Raw genomic sequence first — 17883 nt, 5'->3', positions numbered from 1 at the left:
TCGGAGGGAGCTCTCGAGCAGTCCATTATCAAAGGATCTACACACAGATACGTATACACATGCATATTTACATCTGATGAGTCGCCGATTGTCTCTGTGCGTGTGGTGTGACATGCTTCGGACAGCAAAGCAGGACACAGCGGGAGGCCATGCGGCAATCTGTCCGACTCCTATCTCTCTCTCTCTCTGTGTGGGCCTCGAGCCGTGTGGCATAACCATAACGCTTGGCAGCAGTCCAACTACGAAATATTCGACAATTGTTGCCATAGCTACAGCTACTGCTACTGCTTCTGCCGCTCCTGCTGCTGCTGCAATTTTGCTACATATTGTTTGCTGATTTCGTTTCGGCTCTAAAAATAAACAACTCGGATTGAAGAGGTTGCTGCCAACACCACCAACCCCATCCCCCCTCCCACAGCCCGGCCAAACCCCGCCCACCAATCAAGGAATGGCTGCTTTTACGAGTACTAATGATAAGCCTTGTTTGGCTGCGCTTCTGTTGTTGGCTGCTCTTGCTGTCTGGTGTGGGCGGTGACTGCCACAAAATCATTATGATTACGTATTATACAAATACACTCTCATTGATTTTAATTTTAATGTGGAATTTATCCTTTTGACTGCTGTTCTGTTTTTGGGCCTAATGCGCTTAAATGCGTAATTATTATGCTCCAGAGAGCATTAAGCCACAGAGGAGCCAATCGGTTTAATAATTAAACAGGAAAACGGATCTCAAGCTTTTGGGGTAAATATATAAAAAACCTGGCGGTGCATAACCAGCTTTATATGGGGATATCATTTTGATCCAATTTGTGTGGGATTTGGTAAGAAGCCACAGAGAGCAACAGAGTCTGTAGAGATAACAGAGCAAGTAACAGAGAGAGAGAGAGAGACTAGAGGCGGCCGTCGAACAAAGAGAGGAGAGAACACAGCCTCAACGATCGACGCCATATAATTCGGTGAGAAAGTCTCACTCGAGCACACGCAAATTACCAGCGCAATCATTTGTACTTATTTCATAAAAGTTAAAGCACAGCGACTATTGTAATCATAACTAATCTTAAATAATATTCATAAAGTCTAATTATAATAAAACCTGGCGTCCCGGACTTGAGTATAACTACGGAAAGCCAGGTGCCACATTTTTAATCCTGATTCTTTTTTGAGGGAGAGATTTTAGAGTGAATGGTTGAAGAAGAGATAAAGATTGGGGGGAAAATATAAAATAACCATACAATTAAGAGTGGATGAAATAAATTAGATTAAATAGGGTGCAATGTCCAAAAATATTGGGTCTTGGCATAGGTAGGACTTGTGAAAAGCGCATAGAACGGCGGCAGAACGCTGTGCTTCCCGTGACATGAAGAGAGCGTCACAGAGAGACCAGAAACTAAGATGCAGAGCTTGCAAGAAGTGGTCCCTATTTGCAGGCAGTCATAAAGAACTGTTGCCCGCGGACACAATTAAAAACCGGAATCGAAAAGACACTTAACCATCGTTTGTTCTCAACGCGATCTTTACTCAACCAGCGAGGAGGGTATTTTGTCGCTCCTTTTCACATAGCTTCCATACGATACGTACAGTCGATATTTGTGTAAAAACCTGTTTGTCTGGGAACATCCTGATCTACTGATATTACATCAAGTCGAAAATGTTTATATCATAACATTAAAGATCTGAAAACATTCTTTTTGTGTGTGTTTTTTTTTTAAATGAATAAGGTTTTTATTTACGCATTAAATTCTTGCACATGTGCACAGTTATCATCAATATATATGTATATATGTATAAGTATATCGGTATATCACTTGTTATGTAATTATAGACTTTAAATCTTTTTTTTAGATTTCTATTCCTTTTTTTCTTGTTGTTTCTCAAAAAAATTACACACACGAGTAGTTTATGACGTGATTGAGTTTATTCTGTATTGAATTTAAATGAGTATCTATTTTAAACGCAACGCACAAAAAAAAAGTTCAAGCCAACATTAAATTAGACATAGTATGTATTTATTTAATTAAGATTTAGAATTAATCAAACAATAAGTTTAGTTTAAATGGTAATTAAGATTGCTGCTAAAAATAAACTTATTTTTTAAATTAATTCATGAATTCATGTTTGTTATAGTGGAAACGTTTTTCTCTAAGCTTTTCTCTTTTGAAGTGCGTCAATTATAGAATAATTATTAATTGAATATAGTACGGATATGAGTACTTTAGCATAAGGTTTAAGTATTCAAATATGAATCGAGTAATTAGAGTGGATTATTGCAGATTTGAACAAGTGTCGAGTGGTTGGTGAATGAGAAGTGGCATTTTGTGTGGGTGTGTATGTGTGGATACCCGGAGACTAGAAACTAGAGCTAAACGTAGACGTACGATATATGTGTTTGCCTATATATATATATATGTATAAAAAAAAAATATACTTATACGAATACGGGGTTTGTGGTTTTCATTTTAGCAATTTTTAATTGTTGAATTGTGTGTGTGTGTGTTGACACTCGTTTTCCTTCTTTAAATGTGCCCATTGCTTAACTCATATTTTTGTATTATAATTTATTTTATTGAGCACAACACTCAAATATATGTCCGAATGCTTGGCATGCCCTTTATTTAAATATACATTTAGATTTACAAACCCCCGAAGGGGGTGTGTGGTTTTATCGGGCGGAGGGGGGTTACAATTACATTCCGAACTTCCTTAAAAACTGCTAGAAGTGTGCGTTAAGTACACGCCGCTTTTAGGATCGAAACCCTAAGAAATTTATTTCTTAATTTTACGTTTTAAGAAATTTGATTAGAATTTATTTAAGTAACGGAATTTGCTGAATGCAAAAAAAAAAGATATATATCTATATGTATTGGCTAATTGGCTTTAAAGGCTTTACAAAGTTATTTTTAAATTTAAATTTAGATTGGTTTTTGTTGGTTGTTTCGACTACATTTTTAAAGGCTTGTTCTTTCCTTGCAGGAAATACTTATTAAATTTATAATTTCATTTTACGCTTTCAACTAAAATGAAGCCTTGCCCAAAACCTTGAATAATTTAATTCATTTCATTTTAAATATAACTTAAAACAAAATTACTGAATGTGTTTTCACTTGGGGGGCGGGGGTGGTAGTTCTCATGTGATCTTATATGATCTGTTTTTTTTTTTTGCTTCTTTTCTTTTTTATGGTTTGTGTTTTCTGGTTTTCTTTTGGCCATTTCCTGCATCCTCGCTCTCTCTCATTCATGCTTTTTCATCCTCCGCTCTGCCATTCGCATTCCATTCTCGCTCTCTCTGTGTCTATAGCTTTCATTTTTTTTGTTTTTTAGTTGGTTAGATTTTTACTCGCATTATTTTCAGATTGGAATGACCTTCATTAGAAACATGTACTTCTTCTTTTTTCTTCTTTATCAATCTTTAGAATATCATTAATTTTTTGCTGTTTTTGTTTTGTATTTGGTATGGTTTTCACTTACGTTTTATTAAAAGTTTTTAATCTTTTTCTAAATGGTTGTTTTTTTTTCTTTCTTTCTTGTATTTTTTGCTTCTTAAGGAAAGGGTGCGAAAGTATGGTGTTATTTTTGTTTTGTTTTTTTTTGTGGAGTGTCACTCCCCGGCAATTTTGCTTGGCTTTGTGTTTGTTTTTGTAGTTTTTGTTGGAAATAGTAAAGTTTCGAAATTTCAACTGACGTTCAAATGTTTTAAATGCATTTAGAAAATAAATAGGATTTTGTGTGTTGTTGTTGATGTTGTTTTGTGTTTCGTGTTTTGGGTGTATGTTCTTCAGGAATTATATATTTTTTGAGAATAGTGAGCACCACGCTGGATTGTGTTTGTGTTTGACACGGAACGAAGAAACTTGTGGGATGAGGAAATGAAAGTTCTGCACATGCGCCACGTAGCTCTATAAAATGTTGCATCAAACAGTGAAATCGCCGGCTGCCCAGTTCATCTTGTAGTCATCCATGTTGAACAGATCAAAGATATCGCCGCTGGCATTAAAGGCATCGACAGCCCCACCGCCAGAGTCGCCCAAGACACCGCCTTCTACTTCTCCTCCTCCGCCCTCGCTATTGGCCATGATGGTCGTCGTTGAGTACTGTCCGCCATGTGATCCCGCCTCTGGTTGTGTGACGGCTTGCATAAAGGAATTGAGAGTGCTCTCAAAGTCATCGCAGTCCATGGGCGTGCCATTGAAGTGACTGTTCGACGAGGAGCTTGATTCCACAGTCCCATTGCAGTGGCCATGGGGACTGTTGCCGTTGCCCGTCACATGCTGACTGAGCTGTGCCACAAAGCTATCCGCATCGAAGTCCACATCGGCACACGGATTGTTGTTCAGGAGTACGCTGTCCGGGCTGCTGGCTTCGAGCAGCTCGTTGATACACGGCTGGAGGCTGGAATTGAGATCGCGCCGCAGGCTGTTGTTGTTGCCTTGGGGCTTGGGGGTGCAGTAAGTGTTCGAGTCGTCGCCCATGTCCATCTCTAGCTGCTGCGACATCAGCTCCAGCAGCTCGTACTCATCAAAGTGATTCAGCTTAGCGTTCGGACTGTTGGGCTTCTCGCTGCCGCTGTGGCTGCTCTTTGGCGGCGTGCTGGGCGGGGGTGTTGCATGGTGCTGCTCCAGAAAGATGTCCAGCGTCTTGGCCACGCTCTCGGCGTCGATGGCCGTCGTGTCCGGCTGCAGGGGCGATCCCATGTCGATATTCTCGACGAAGCCGTGCTGCGTGTGCTGGCCACTGCCGAAGCTTACGTGCGAGTCATTGGTGTCCATAGCTATGTCCACCGTGGCCACAGCCGACTGCGGCGTCGCCGGAGCCTCCAGCTTAGGCACCACTGGCACGATGCTGGCTCCTCCCGCAGCTGTGTTCGGAGTGGCGGCACCGTTGAACATGGGCAGCTCGGGAAGGGGCGTTAGTGGCGTGATCGGATCGAGGGCCGCACTCTCGGGCAGCTCTCCCTGCTTGATGAGAATGTCCAGGACATCGCTGACCTGTTCGGACTTGATGCCCGCCGATTTGCGCTTCACTTGGTTACTCAGCGGAGCTGGAACGGGCCCTGGCAACGTCAACGGCGGTGCCGGCGAGTGCACAGGCTCCTCCTTGATCTTGACAAGCGGCACCAGACCGTTCAGAGCCGCTGCCTTGCTGGCAGCTAGCTGCTTGGTGGCCTCCTCATACTGCGGTGGCGGTGCTGTCGACGGTTTGATGTCCAGTTGGATGAGTTGCTGATGGGGATGTTGCTGTTGCTGCTGGAAGTGTGAATGCTGCAGCTGCGTGATAAAGGACTTGGCTTCGATGGGAAAGACAATGCTGGGCAGGGAGTTGGTGCGTTGGTGCCCATTCAGCAGCTTCTTGGCGGGCGCTGCAGCAGCTCCTGTTACTGCTGCTGCTGTGGTAGTCGTGGCCGTGAGGCTGATATTTCCCAGTGTATGAGCCGTCATGTGCTGATCATCGAGTCCCACAAGGAAGATGGTCTGATTCCCCTCGTTCCACAGCAGAAACTCATTGTTGTGGTGTGGCGTTGCGGCTGCTCCTCCGCCTGCTACTACTCCTGCTGTCGGCGGTTTGCTTGCCTGCAGGATTGTTGCAGTCGTTGTGGTTGTTGGTTGCACAGTGGCAGCAACATGGGATTTCTTGGCCTGATTCTTGGGTGGAGCGTTTGGTTGATTGTTGTTGTTGTTCTGGTTGCTGGTGTTGTTGAATGGAATGAGTACAGTTTGTGTCTTTTGCGTGAGCAGGCGCACCTGCTGTTGCACCTGTTGTTGCTGCTGTTGCTGTTGCACCTGCTGCTGCTGCTGTTGCAGTGCCTGCTGTTGCTGTTGCTGCTGTTGTGCAGCTGCTGCAGCCGCTGCCTTCTGCTTCTGTATTTTGGCCTCCAGCTGCTGCTTTACCACCATCTTCTGGCTAATTGGCGGCGGCTGGCTGGGATTCGTGCTAATGTTGCTGCTGTTGGCGTGCGACGACTTCTTGGCTACTCCCTGGGCCTGCTGATGGACTCCATTGATCTTGGTTGCCCCCGCTGCTGCCTTCATTGTCAGCTTGGTCGGTATGATGCTCTTCTCCACGTGCTGCTGCTGTGGCAGCATCGTAAGCGTCTGTTGTGGCCCGCCATTCGATGCGGTAGTTGTGATCAGGGTGATCTGCTGGGGCGGCAGGGCATTCACCACCGTCTGATTCTGTTGCTGCTGCCGCTGGCGTATCTGCTGCAGTTCCAGCTGCGAGCGCTGCAGTTGACGCTGCAGCTCGTCGATTTTTCGCTGCTGCTCTCGGAGCAGCTCTTCGTTGGTCAGGATAATCGTGGCAGTCTGTGGCTGCTGTGGCAGGATCGCCATGGAGTGTGTAGTGTCCATCTGTTGCTGCTGCTGCACCACATCCATCTGCTCGTGCTCCGTGCTGGCTTCGGACGACACCAGTATGGTTGCGGGTGGTGGAGGATTGCTTGTTTCCATCGCATCGCTGATGGTGATCACCTCCGTTGTGTTGGCGGCGGGAGTGGCTGCGGCATTGCTTTCCAGGGGCTCCAGTGGCAGGTACGGCTTTAGTCGCTCAATCAGATGCGGCTTCGGTCCAGAAACTGGGAGATTGCGGCGTTTCAGATGCTGCTTTAGGTCGGAGACCTTCATCTTCTCCAGCCGCGTAATGTCCGTGATGCAGGCGCTGCTGGTGGTAGCGTTTGACTCTGCGTAGCTGGTGACCGGACTGGGCGGTATGGAGGAGCTCACGGACAGCGCTGGAGATGGAAGTGGCGGTGGATGCTGCAGCAGCACTGTAGGCAGCACCACAGATGTTGCAGCAACTACTGGTTGCTGTTGCTGCTGTTGCTGATTGTGGTGGTGGTGTGGTGTGGCTATCAATGATAGCATCGGAGGTGTGGGCGTGGCCGCTGCCGTGGTCGTGGACGTGGTTAGCATGGCAGCATCCCCAAAGTTCAGTGGAGCTCCGCCCACACTGCTCGTGATGGATATGGTGTTAGGTAGGCTGATCGGAGCTGGAATCGGTGCCGTTTGGGAGGAGGCTAAAGCTGGCACTGTTTTGGTCGTCACCGTGATGCTGTTGTTGTTGCTACTGGGAGTCAGGGGCGGAGCCGGGGTGGACGCTGATGCTGCCGGGGCTGCTGCTGCTGTATTGGACGAGGGCAGTATGGACTGATTTTTGTTAAGGTTCTCCAGAAACTTGAGCAGGCAGTTCTGCTGCTCCAACATCAGCTGGTAGGAGGTCTCCTCCGGCTGCGTCTGATCCATCTTCTGGCCGGCGGCACTCGGGGGACCTTTGTACTCGTGGAATTTAATGGTACGCGCCTTAGACACCGGCTTGGACTTGGACTTTTTGCGATTCTTGTCCTTGCCGGGGGCATCAGACTTCACGGAAACGGGCTGCAGATGCAGCCGGGTGATCGCTGGCGGTGGCGGTGAGGCAATGGATGACAGCGGACTCAGGGTGGAGGTGCTGCTGGAGGCCAGGGAGCAGGGCGACGCAAGCATGGGCATGGGCAGGAACTGGTTAACGCCTCCCGGGCTGGCCGTGGGTCCGGCCACGCTCTGGCACAGCTCCTCGAACAGATTAGCCGTCTCCGCCTTGACCCTTACGATGCTGGCCATCGGCAGCGGTGGTGGCGGAGGCGGTGGCGGTGGCACTGATGCAGGTAGCACCATTTTCTTCAGCTGTGGTTCCTGCTGTTGCTGCTGGATGATCTGCGGCGAGCTGACCATCAACTGGCCTCCACTACTGGCCGTGTGCATTGTCAGGGCCACCGTCACAATCCCTGCAGAGGCAGCTGCCGCCTGCAGCACATCCGTGGGCGGTGAGGGTGCTACGCCTGCTCCCGCTGCCACCATAGGCGTGACGACCATGGCCTCATCGAGACGAGGCGGCGTCTGTCTAGTGTCGCTCTCGGAGCTGAGCGAATCCTCATCAAAGGTCACATAGCTGTGTGGATGCTGTGGCCTCGTGAGCAGACCCTCGCTGGTGGCCTTGAACGAGACGAGGCCCTCCTTCACAATCTTCTCGATGGGTTTCTCCGTGTGCAGGATGTTCTTCTTGATCAGCTCGAGGGGTCCCGGACGATGCTGGATCTGCGAGTTGAGCTGGTCGGCGAGGCGTGCCTTCTTGAGCATGCGTTGCTTCTCCGCCAGACTCGGATCGATGTGGCACTCATCCTCCTCGAGTATGTGACGCCGCTCCAGATCCTCGCGATTGGGCCGCTGCTGGATCTTGGCCTTTAGCAAATCGCTGGTCTTGGCTCGCTCTAGTTGCTTGCATTGTTCGTGGATGGCGGGCGAGGTTTTCAAAGCTGTTTTTTTTTGTGTTTTTTTTTTGAAAAGATAAAGGATAAACGAAATTTTAATTAAATAAATAAATCAATGCCCAGAAATATAAAGGCTGAAGGGTCTTGACCTCAATTAAGTAATCTATTTTGCTGGAAAAACAAGGAAACGGAGTGACGGAAGAGCTTAAACACCTCTTCCTGGGAAGCAGAAAAATTCCAAGGAATAGGAACGGTCTTTTATCAATAGGTTCTAAAGCTCTAAAATATAAAGCTTGCCTAGGTTTGATACGCAGAAAAGGACTACTTTTAAGAACATATGTACATCTGAGTCGGATCCTAATAAATTCTCAGTTTATTTTGCACAAAAGCACAAATGTGCTCGTAGCATGCACGTAACAGAATATCTGAGTAAGGACAGCTGCTTCCCGCCACATTTAATTCAAAATGTATGTGCAATAAATTTATTTTTTGACCATTAGCAATTTTCAATATATATGTTGTTACTCATAGTTTGTCAAACATGTTAAATACACAGGGGTGCATCTAAGATTTCCGTCGTTTTACTTCCGCAAAAGTAAGTGAAAAGTGGACACATAAGGGTCTACATATGTGAAGTAGCAGAATGGTTTCTATGGTTACACACACAGAGAGAGAGAGAGAGCTTTTTTGTTTATCGGCCCAATAATAAGGATATCTTTAATGCATTTTTTGACTAACTAAATAAAAAAAACTCTAATTTTCGTTGGTCTCTGTTTAAATTATTCCTGTCCCCCATTTGAATGCTGAGAAGTTAGGCCATGGATTTTTCTTTTTATTCTGTGGGAAATCTATTATTCAAATTAAAATTTACTTTCACTTTTGTTTGGCGTTCGAGAGCTTTGAATTAGTTTGTAAATTTTAGTATTTTTGCTGGATTCCTCTTCAGGGCAGAGCAGGGTCATGCAGGGTTCTCTCTTTTTATTTTTCCTTCATTCTGTTGAAATTTTTTGTTTTACTTTTTTCTTTTCTTTTGGTTTTATTTTGAGGCTGTTCATAAATTTGAATGCCATTCAACTGAAATATATTTGCATATCCTTTTTGGCCGAAAGCAGATGCTTTGAGCCAAATAAGTGGGGTTAATGGAGATTGTATCGATCTGTGGACTAGCTATAGGGAGATTCCCTGCCTCTACACCCCAAAGCCCGTGTAGTACTTACATGGTATGATGCCCTGTTCGACCAACTGCGAGTGGGGTCGTCGCACCATGAGCTTCACTTTGAGCGCTGCAAAAAATATACAAAGACACAATTTATAGCATGTATGTACATACATATGGAACATTCAACAAGTTGAAGACACACACACGCACATACAAGCATAAATCAAACATAAATTAACGCAGAACAATGCCAGATGAACAAAAAACATTTCCGCTTTTTTCTCCATTCTAAAATTTTCACAACGATAATGCGCAAGGCGCACGCAATAAATGTCGAGCCAACAACAACACATAAAAGGCAGCTACAAATGGGACAAGAAAAAACAAAGGCGCGGACTGAAAAAAGGAAAACTTTTATTATCTTTATGTGCGGGCGATGATGGTATGAAGAGGGCCGTACACATACATATACATAAATACATATACATATATATTTGCCATAGAACTTTTCAGAGAGAGAAATAGAGTAGAAAGTTTGTGCGTGTTATGCGGGAAACAGGCCGCAAGAAAAAAGAGACCCCAAGGTCTGGGTCCCCGGGGCGTATACGTAATAATCTGATTAGATTTTCGCTGTTTTTCGGCCTGGCTAAATGACAGATTGATGTCAATTAACTTGGCGCTTCAGTCGATGAGACGAGACACTGCCGAGACCGAAAGAAAATCGTATTGATTTTGCGTGAACGGATTTCACTTAAGATCCAATTTATATTATGAACGAAAACAGTATCAAAAAAATGAATCAGCTAATGGGACATTGGTCCCGGGCTGATGAACAATCCGCTTCAAACTGGCTGCTGTTGCATTTCGTTAATGTAATTCTGGTCCAGGCTTTCGCATACAGCCTATTGTCCGAAATAAAATTATCTTCAATTAGCATTCAAGGCTGTACCTATCAAAATGTTTCACAAAATGGCCAACGAGTCATATAATTAAAGCGAAATAATGCGAATTAAGGATAAATCAAAGATCTAGGCGCAGGGATAAGTCCAGAGTAGCCAGAAATTGAAGATAGAAGTCGCAAAATGAAATGAAAACACAAACAAAACCCAAAACCCCAAAGAAGCAACAACAAATATAAAGAACATGGAATATGGTAGGTGGTAGGTCGATAGTAGCGCCCTGCATTATGGTTTTCCGTCTGCGGTTTAGGGTCAAATTGCATTTCCAGACCAGGACCCTGATCTGCGGTTTCTTCGCGCACTCGTAAGAGCCTAATTTTCTCAGCAGAATCCCAAGTAAATGGGTTGGAAATTCATTTCAGGCAAATTTTACTGTCTCAAGCAATAGACGCCAAACGAAACATTTGACGCCCCAACAAAGCCGACATCAAAGTGACGATGACGTTATTAAAGTAATTTAGGCTCTTTGTCGGAAATCATCATACAAAAAACGAGGAGGAACGTTGTGAGGAAGTCGCTGCTGCGACCGCAATTCTACATTTATACCCGATACATAGTCAGTAAGGCTCTCCTCCGGAAGCCGGCGCTAACATTGCACTACAAAGAGGGCGTGCGAGAAAGACAAAAAAATCAGTCACAACGTGTCGCCGGCCGCTGCGTAGCCGCAGCCAGATTCGGCAATCCGGTGTTTATTTTTCTTATATCGAAATGGTGGATGCGAAAAATTTTCGTGTAAGGGCGGACGGCGGCGGGGCGAAGTTTTGAAATATACTTGTAACAGTGACATACTACAGAGGTCTGGATACAAAATGTCGTTGCTCTAGCTCTTATAGTCTCTGAGCACTAGGCGCCCATAGGGACGGACAGACATACATGGCTCTATCGACTCGGCTATTGATGCTGATCAAGAATACATATATGTACTTCATGGGGTCGGAAACGCTTCATTCTGGACGTTACACACATCCCCTTTCACCACAAATCTAATATACCCCTATACTAATTTTGAGTATCGGGTATAAAAACGCAGAATCGTTGAGAATGACTATATCTTCTAGACTGCAGAATCTGAGCCAGATCGTATTATTATAACCAGAATGATGAAAACAATTTCATTCTTTCTCGATGTCTTTCTCTAACACACACGTTTCATGGTCGGAACGCGTAGATCTCAGAGACTATAAGAGCTAGAGGAACCAAATTTGGTATCCACACTCCTGTGATATCGAACCTGCACAAGTATGTTGAAAAATTTCAATTCAATTTACAGTGGCTGTGCAGCGCCCGACGACATGTTCAGACACATTTTCTGTCTCTCTCGCACGCACTCGTTATCGCTTAATGTAGCCATGCTATGACTATGTTTCGGGTATAAATGTAGAGCTGCGGTCGCAGCAGCAACTCACAACGTTCCCCCTTGTTTTGAGTATCGGGTATAACAACAGTTAAGCGAGCCGCCAAGGCGCATAATTGTCTCAGACAGACGGAAAAGCAGGGAAGACACAGACAGGGGGCGCAGCTGTTGACTGAACGGGGGACGCCCGATTTTACGATTGAAGTGTGCCACACAAAAAATTACGCAAAAACGAGGGGGAACGTTGTGAGTTGCTGCGGACACCGCAACTCTACAGTTATACCCGATACTTAGTCAGTATGGCTCTCTTCCGGCAGACGGCGCTAATATTAAATGAAACGACAAAGAGTGCGTGCGAGAGAGACAGAAAATCAGTCTGTGCGTGACGTCGGGCGCTGCGTAGCCACTGCAAATTGATTTGTTCCTGTTGGCTATAAAAATTATCTGATCTGATCCAGACTCAGCAATCTGATAGATATGGTCATTCTCTATGATTCTGCGTTTTTAGTATCGAATCTGCAATATTGTGGATGCAACCGATTCTCGTCCTTTGTGGGGGCGGAAGGGGGTGGGACGAAATTCTGAGATATACGTTTTATAGTGAGATCTAACAGAAGTCCGGATACCAAATTAGGTTACTCTAGCCTTAATAGTCTCTGAGATTTGTGGATGCCCCAGATTTTCGTCCTTTGCGGGGGCGGAAGCGGGTGTGGCGAAATTTTGACAAAATTTGGATACCAAATTCGGTTGCTCTAGCTCTTATGGGTTCTGAGATCCTTGAACTCATATTTTGCAATTGGCAAAACCGACCATGAAACCTGTGTGTTAGAGTAAGACAGAGCGAGAAAGAGTGAAATTGTTTTCGTGATTCTGGCTATAATATTTATACGATCTGGTTCAGATTTTGCACTCTGTAAGATATAGTCATCTTCTACGGTTCTGCGTATTGCGGTTTTCTCGTATCGTCGAAATTGTGGATGCCACAGATTTTCGCCCTTTGTGGGGGCGGAAGTGGGCGGGGCAAAGTTTTGAAATATTTTTGTAGCAGTGACATATCACAGAAGTCTGGATCCAAAACATCGTTGCTCTAGCTCTTATAGTCTTTGAGCACTAGGCGCTGAAGGGGACGGACAGACGGACAGACAGACATGGCTCAATCGACTCGGCTATTGATGCTGATCAAGAATATATATACTTTATAGGGTCGGAAACGATTCCTTCTGGACGTTAGACACATCCACTTTTACCACAAATCTAATATACCCCAATACTCATTTTGAGTATCGGGTATAAAAACACAAAATCTAAGGTTACCCGAATCGTTTCATACCCTTCGCGAAAATGTTTTGGCCATGTAACTCACACACGCACACAACCATATCTCGATGACGACACAGTCGTCCTCCTTGGGGAATTAATTATGCGCGAAAGTTGTTGCTGCTTTGGCTTCTAAATCTTAGATACTTCGACCGACGGACCGACCGACCGACTGATTGGTAAAAACAATATCATAAATTCCAAATTAAACACATAAAAGTTTTTATGCGTACGGCGTAATCAAATTGTGTAGACTTTTTCCACCGACACAACAATTTCCTTTTTTCTTTTTTTGTTTGTTCGTATTTTTGCGGTTAGGCAGCAGTGCCCACCCCCCCAACCCACCACAGTGCTGACCGAAAGGCGAAGGTCAGGTAAACAATTCTTGAATGTGAGAGAAAATGAGATAAAGAGAGAATGGGTCGAGTTGGTAGAGAGCCTCACAGAGATATATATTTCTATATATATTGTATTATAACATCGATTACGTGATCGAACGATGGCGTCTTTTGCCCAGTATCACTGCTAGAGAAAATGAATGATATGGCAGCCAGGGATCCAGAGACAGTAGGCTAAATTGGAGAGTAAATTGCTATAAAAAAAATTAAGGGGTTTCTTAAGAAACTAAATAGTTTTCCAAAGAAATTTCAAAGAAAATCAAGCAAATATTCACATGAAAATGTCTTGCTTTGATACAATGCCATTTGCCATTTCCATTGCATCGTGACAGTCAAAAAAGAGCCTCTGGGCTGCACAATGGATATGCTCTAGCCACAACCACTGTGCGACACACAGGCAGTGAAAATGTGGCTCCTGAATCAGCAGCCCGCCCCCTCGCCACCCCCTCTAGTGACTCCTGGGGTCGCGTGTACCGTGTTTATTTGTCAAAAAATTTTGCAGCAGCACCGACCGACACCGACACCACCACTGCCGTCGACGCCCCATCATTGAATGTGTGTGTCGGCCATGTGTTTATAATAAATTCTTTGGCAAAATATTTACACCCAACGGGACTGAGAGGCAGTGGCAGGTTCTAGCTGGTGGTTGCGTCTAAATATGCAGTTTATTGTTAGGTAACTTTTTGGGCGCCTGCCGGAAACATTTTGCCTGCCCCATTCTCCCATTTCGGCCTGAAAATTTGCCAAATAAATACGAATTTCGTACTTATTTGTCAGGGTCAGGCGGCGTAATTGAACTTCTTTCGTTTTTCGTTGGCCTTTCCGTTTAGATCCACAAGCAAACAAAGCAAACAAAAAAAACACAAAAACAACGAAGGGGAACGTTGTGAGTGGCTGCGGCGACCGCAACTCTATATTTATACCCGATACATAGTCAGTATGGCTCTCCTCCGCCAGACGACGCGTTCGACAAAGGGTTCGTGCAAGAGAGACACAAAATCAGTCAGAACGTGTCGTCGGGCGGTTTCCTTTTGGTTATAAAATTGATCCGATCTGATCCAGATTCGGCAATCTATTAGATTTTGTCATTCTCTGGCTTAATCGACTGGGCTATTGATGCTGATCAAGAATATATATACTTTATGTGGTCGGAAATATACTTTTTACCACAAATCTAATATACCCCTATACTCATTTTGAGTGTCGGGTATAAAAATGCCATGCAAGTGGTGCAGGCGACACGAGCTGTCAGAGCTATTAGCGAGTATGCATCCCCAAACCCCAATCCTCAGCCTCATCCCCACAGAGAGACAGACAGATCCAATGGCCCGACGGCTGTCATCTTTTTGGCCATTCAAAATTAATAAGAATATTTCTCTTCACTCGAGAAATGCCACCGAAAATATGTAGGCCAGGCCGAGGAAAAACTGTTGACAAAATAGAGAACATTTTTCAGTCTATGAATGGGTTCCCGCTGCGTTGCTGTGCCGTGCCCCAAGTGTCTGCCTGTTGCGCCTGTGACAGCTTCATTAAAACTTGTAAATGCGGGAAAACGCTCTCTAGACGGTGATGCTGCTGCTGCTGCTGCTGCTGCTGCTGCTGATGATGATATTGATGATGATGATGATGATGATGATGATGATGATGTGGAGGATGTAGCAGCATTTATGACTAACCAAAACAAGATGACAAATGCCAAACAGCCGCCACAAGATGGTTCTTTTGGCGTGGGCGTGGACTATGATCTAGGGCCCAAAAAAGAATGCTTCTTTTCCATTCAGAGCATTCAGAACATTCCGAACTTTCAGAGAATTTAGGGGGCGTCAACTCACATTCTTTGTTCTTGTCCATGGCTGGCTGCAGGGGACTGGAATCAACGATGGCCTTTGGTGGCGATTGTCTGGCATCGTAGCAGTCCGAATTGTTGCCATCATCGCTGCTGCCCAGAAATGTAGCATGCAGTCGCTGCTCACCTGGAAACAGACACAGACAGAGAGAGAGCGGGAAAAAAGTCTAATAAAAAGCATAACCCAAGGAGTTTCCAGAAGCCGGGTACTCACCCTCTGACATATCGTCGTAGGCCTCGTGCAGCAATATGAAATCCTGAAAGGAGTGCTGCAGGGCTTTGCCGCTGAGCCTGGTGGCCAGCAGACCGTTGCAGGCAGCGCTCGAGATGAGCTCTACGGTGGTCAGTGGCGATGTGGATATGTTGGCAAGCAGCGAGGAGCTGCCACTGCCACTGCTGCCGCTACCGCTACCGTTGCTGCAACCGCTGCTACCACTGCTCAGGCTGTGCAACGAGGCGGACTTCACCAGTTGGCCTAGCTTCTGGCAGCTGTTGCTGTTGCCGTTGTGCGTCTTTTGGGTGGCCTTGAGCGTCCGTGCCAGTCCCTTGGCGGGCGTCGTGGAGGTGGATTTGTTGAGGAAACGGCTTGTCGTCGCTGCACCAACACCACCACCACCGCCACCACCACCACTGGAGTGGGAGCTGTAACTGCTGCTGCTGCTGCTGCTGCAGCTGCTCAGGCTGCTGCTGTTGGATTTCTTTGAGCAATTGGAGCTAATGGAGGAAGCAGGCGATGCAGAGCTTGAGCTGGAATTGTGGCTCAGTATCGCTGTCTGTTGATGCTGCTGCTGTTGGAGTGTATGATTGTTGTTGTTGCTGCCGATCTTCGTGTCTATGGTAATGGGTATGACACTGTGAGTGGCCACCAATTGGTACTGATGGTGCTTCTGGTGCAACTGCAACTGCTGTTTGCTGGCTGCTGCTGCTGAAGAACCAGTGCTGCTCTGAAACCAACTGGGAAAATTACCCTTGAGCGTGTCAAATAAATCCTGATCGAGCGTTAAACGCCACGATGCAGGTCCTCCGTCCACGCTGTGCGTAGACTCTGGAAATAGATCAAAGAAAATCGATTTCGATTAGTACGCGGGGGATTAAAAGTCATAAAATTTAAATCCATTTAAAGTTTTTTTAAGTTTTAACAACAGTTGTTTTTCTAGTCGATCATTCAAAATGTATACCAAAGAGAATAGAATATCACAGACAACGTTTTTTTTTTAGAGGAAGGGCCTGGGTAGGCAGCAAAGTAAAGTTCCGTTGGTTACTCTTTAGCTTAATGCAATGTCTTGCATTTGCGAGAGCGAGGCCTCAGAGAGAGAGTCACCGCCTCAGTTGAGTGCAGCGCATTGTTGCTGTTGTTGCTGCGAGAGCAAGTTTGTAGCGCAGTTCGCCAAGGAAATAACATGATCGAACATGTTGTTGTTGTTTTTGTTGTCTTTGCTGAGAGAGCTAAATAAGTATGGAATTGCTGAGAGGCAGTAAAGGAATTGCGAGATTGTGTAATTGCGTGAGAGGAACAAAAGATATGTAAGACAAAATGCCAGAGCTGGAGCCAGCCCAGAGTGCAATAACAATTTACAATTGAAACTCATTTCATTAGTTATTTTTACTTGGTTTGAACTTAATGTTAATTAAATATACACTTATATACACTTATTCTAATGCTTCACCCTCTGCCTTTGGTTGCGCATGGGCGGGAGCTTCTTCCTCTTATGTGCTAGTTATTTATGCAAAACACTAAACGCTGCCAACTAACCTAGTTAGTGGTACCACCAGCCAGCCCACCTACACCTTTGGCCGCATCACAATCCATTCACTATTCGCCATTCGTCCCTCCTGTTGGGTGGGGGGCAAGGAAAATTATTTTTTTTTAAATTCTTTTCAACATCTTTTCAGTAGTTCTCTCTTTTTGTATCTTTCGTTGTATCTATCTTTGTATCTCCCTTAATTTTATATTCTTTTTTCTGTTTACGCAGTTGCCGAGTCGAGTGTTTCCCCAGACTTTTTATGGAAATTTTTTTGGCTTTAGAATAGCACAAAGAAATATCGGTGGTCGGTGGATGGGAGGTGCATATCGAAAAGTATAATGATTCGCAATTAAATGCCGCGCCTGTGCCTGAGCGAAATGATTTAACTGGTGGCGACAGTAATGCGAATTGCGACGAAAAATCTTGGCACGCCGCTTTGGGCGTATTGCATCATGCAATCATTGCCCCAAAGCGGACATTCCCAGACACGCCTCAACTTATGCAATAATCTTTATTTTAGCCACTTTTTCGGGGGAGTATAAATAGTATGGCTAGAAAAACGGTTTAGAACCTTTATAGAGATTTTGTGATGGATGGAAAGGACAGGACAGGACGGGACAGGACAGACGGGACGAGACGGGACGGAATGACATGCACTTGTCAAATGTGTTTTTGTTTTTTTTTTTTGTTATTTTTGGCAATTGGTCTTTTTTGCTTTTTCCTTCCACTTCGATTGTTATTTCTGTTGTTCGGAACTTAAAAAGGTTCTGCATACATTGTTGTTGCGGCTATTAATACCGTATAGAGGACGGCCAGCAGCTGTTTCTCCGCTCCTCACTGTCTCCCCCACACTTTGCTGCTGCTTCTGT

General features: G+C 45.2%; 1 protein-coding gene across 2 annotated transcripts in view; it reads right to left on the bottom strand.

The window, feature by feature from the left end:
* Positions 1–3124: 3124 nt before the first annotated feature.
* Positions 3125–17883, bottom strand: part of Mrtf (Myocardin-related transcription factor) — a 50807-nt gene continuing 36048 nt past the window's right edge. For both annotated transcript variants that reach the window (XM_015187000.2, XM_015187002.2), the window contains exons 2-5: positions 15484–16314; positions 15256–15396; positions 9454–9519; positions 3125–8281 (exon numbers count right to left, since the gene is read on the bottom strand). In XM_015187000.2, the coding sequence (XP_015042486.2) occupies positions 3909–8281; positions 9454–9519; positions 15256–15396; positions 15484–16314 (5411 nt within the window). In that variant the 3' untranslated portion in view covers positions 3125–3908. The remainder of the gene's footprint in view (positions 8282–9453; positions 9520–15255; positions 15397–15483; positions 16315–17883) is intronic.

The sequence above is a fragment of the Drosophila pseudoobscura genome, chromosome X, assembly GCF_009870125.1.
Source record: "Drosophila pseudoobscura strain MV-25-SWS-2005 chromosome X, UCI_Dpse_MV25, whole genome shotgun sequence".
NCBI lineage: Eukaryota > Metazoa > Arthropoda > Insecta > Diptera > Drosophilidae > Drosophila > Drosophila pseudoobscura.
Note: the sequence above shows the minus strand (reverse complement) of the source record. Positions and strands in the feature narration are given on the sequence as shown.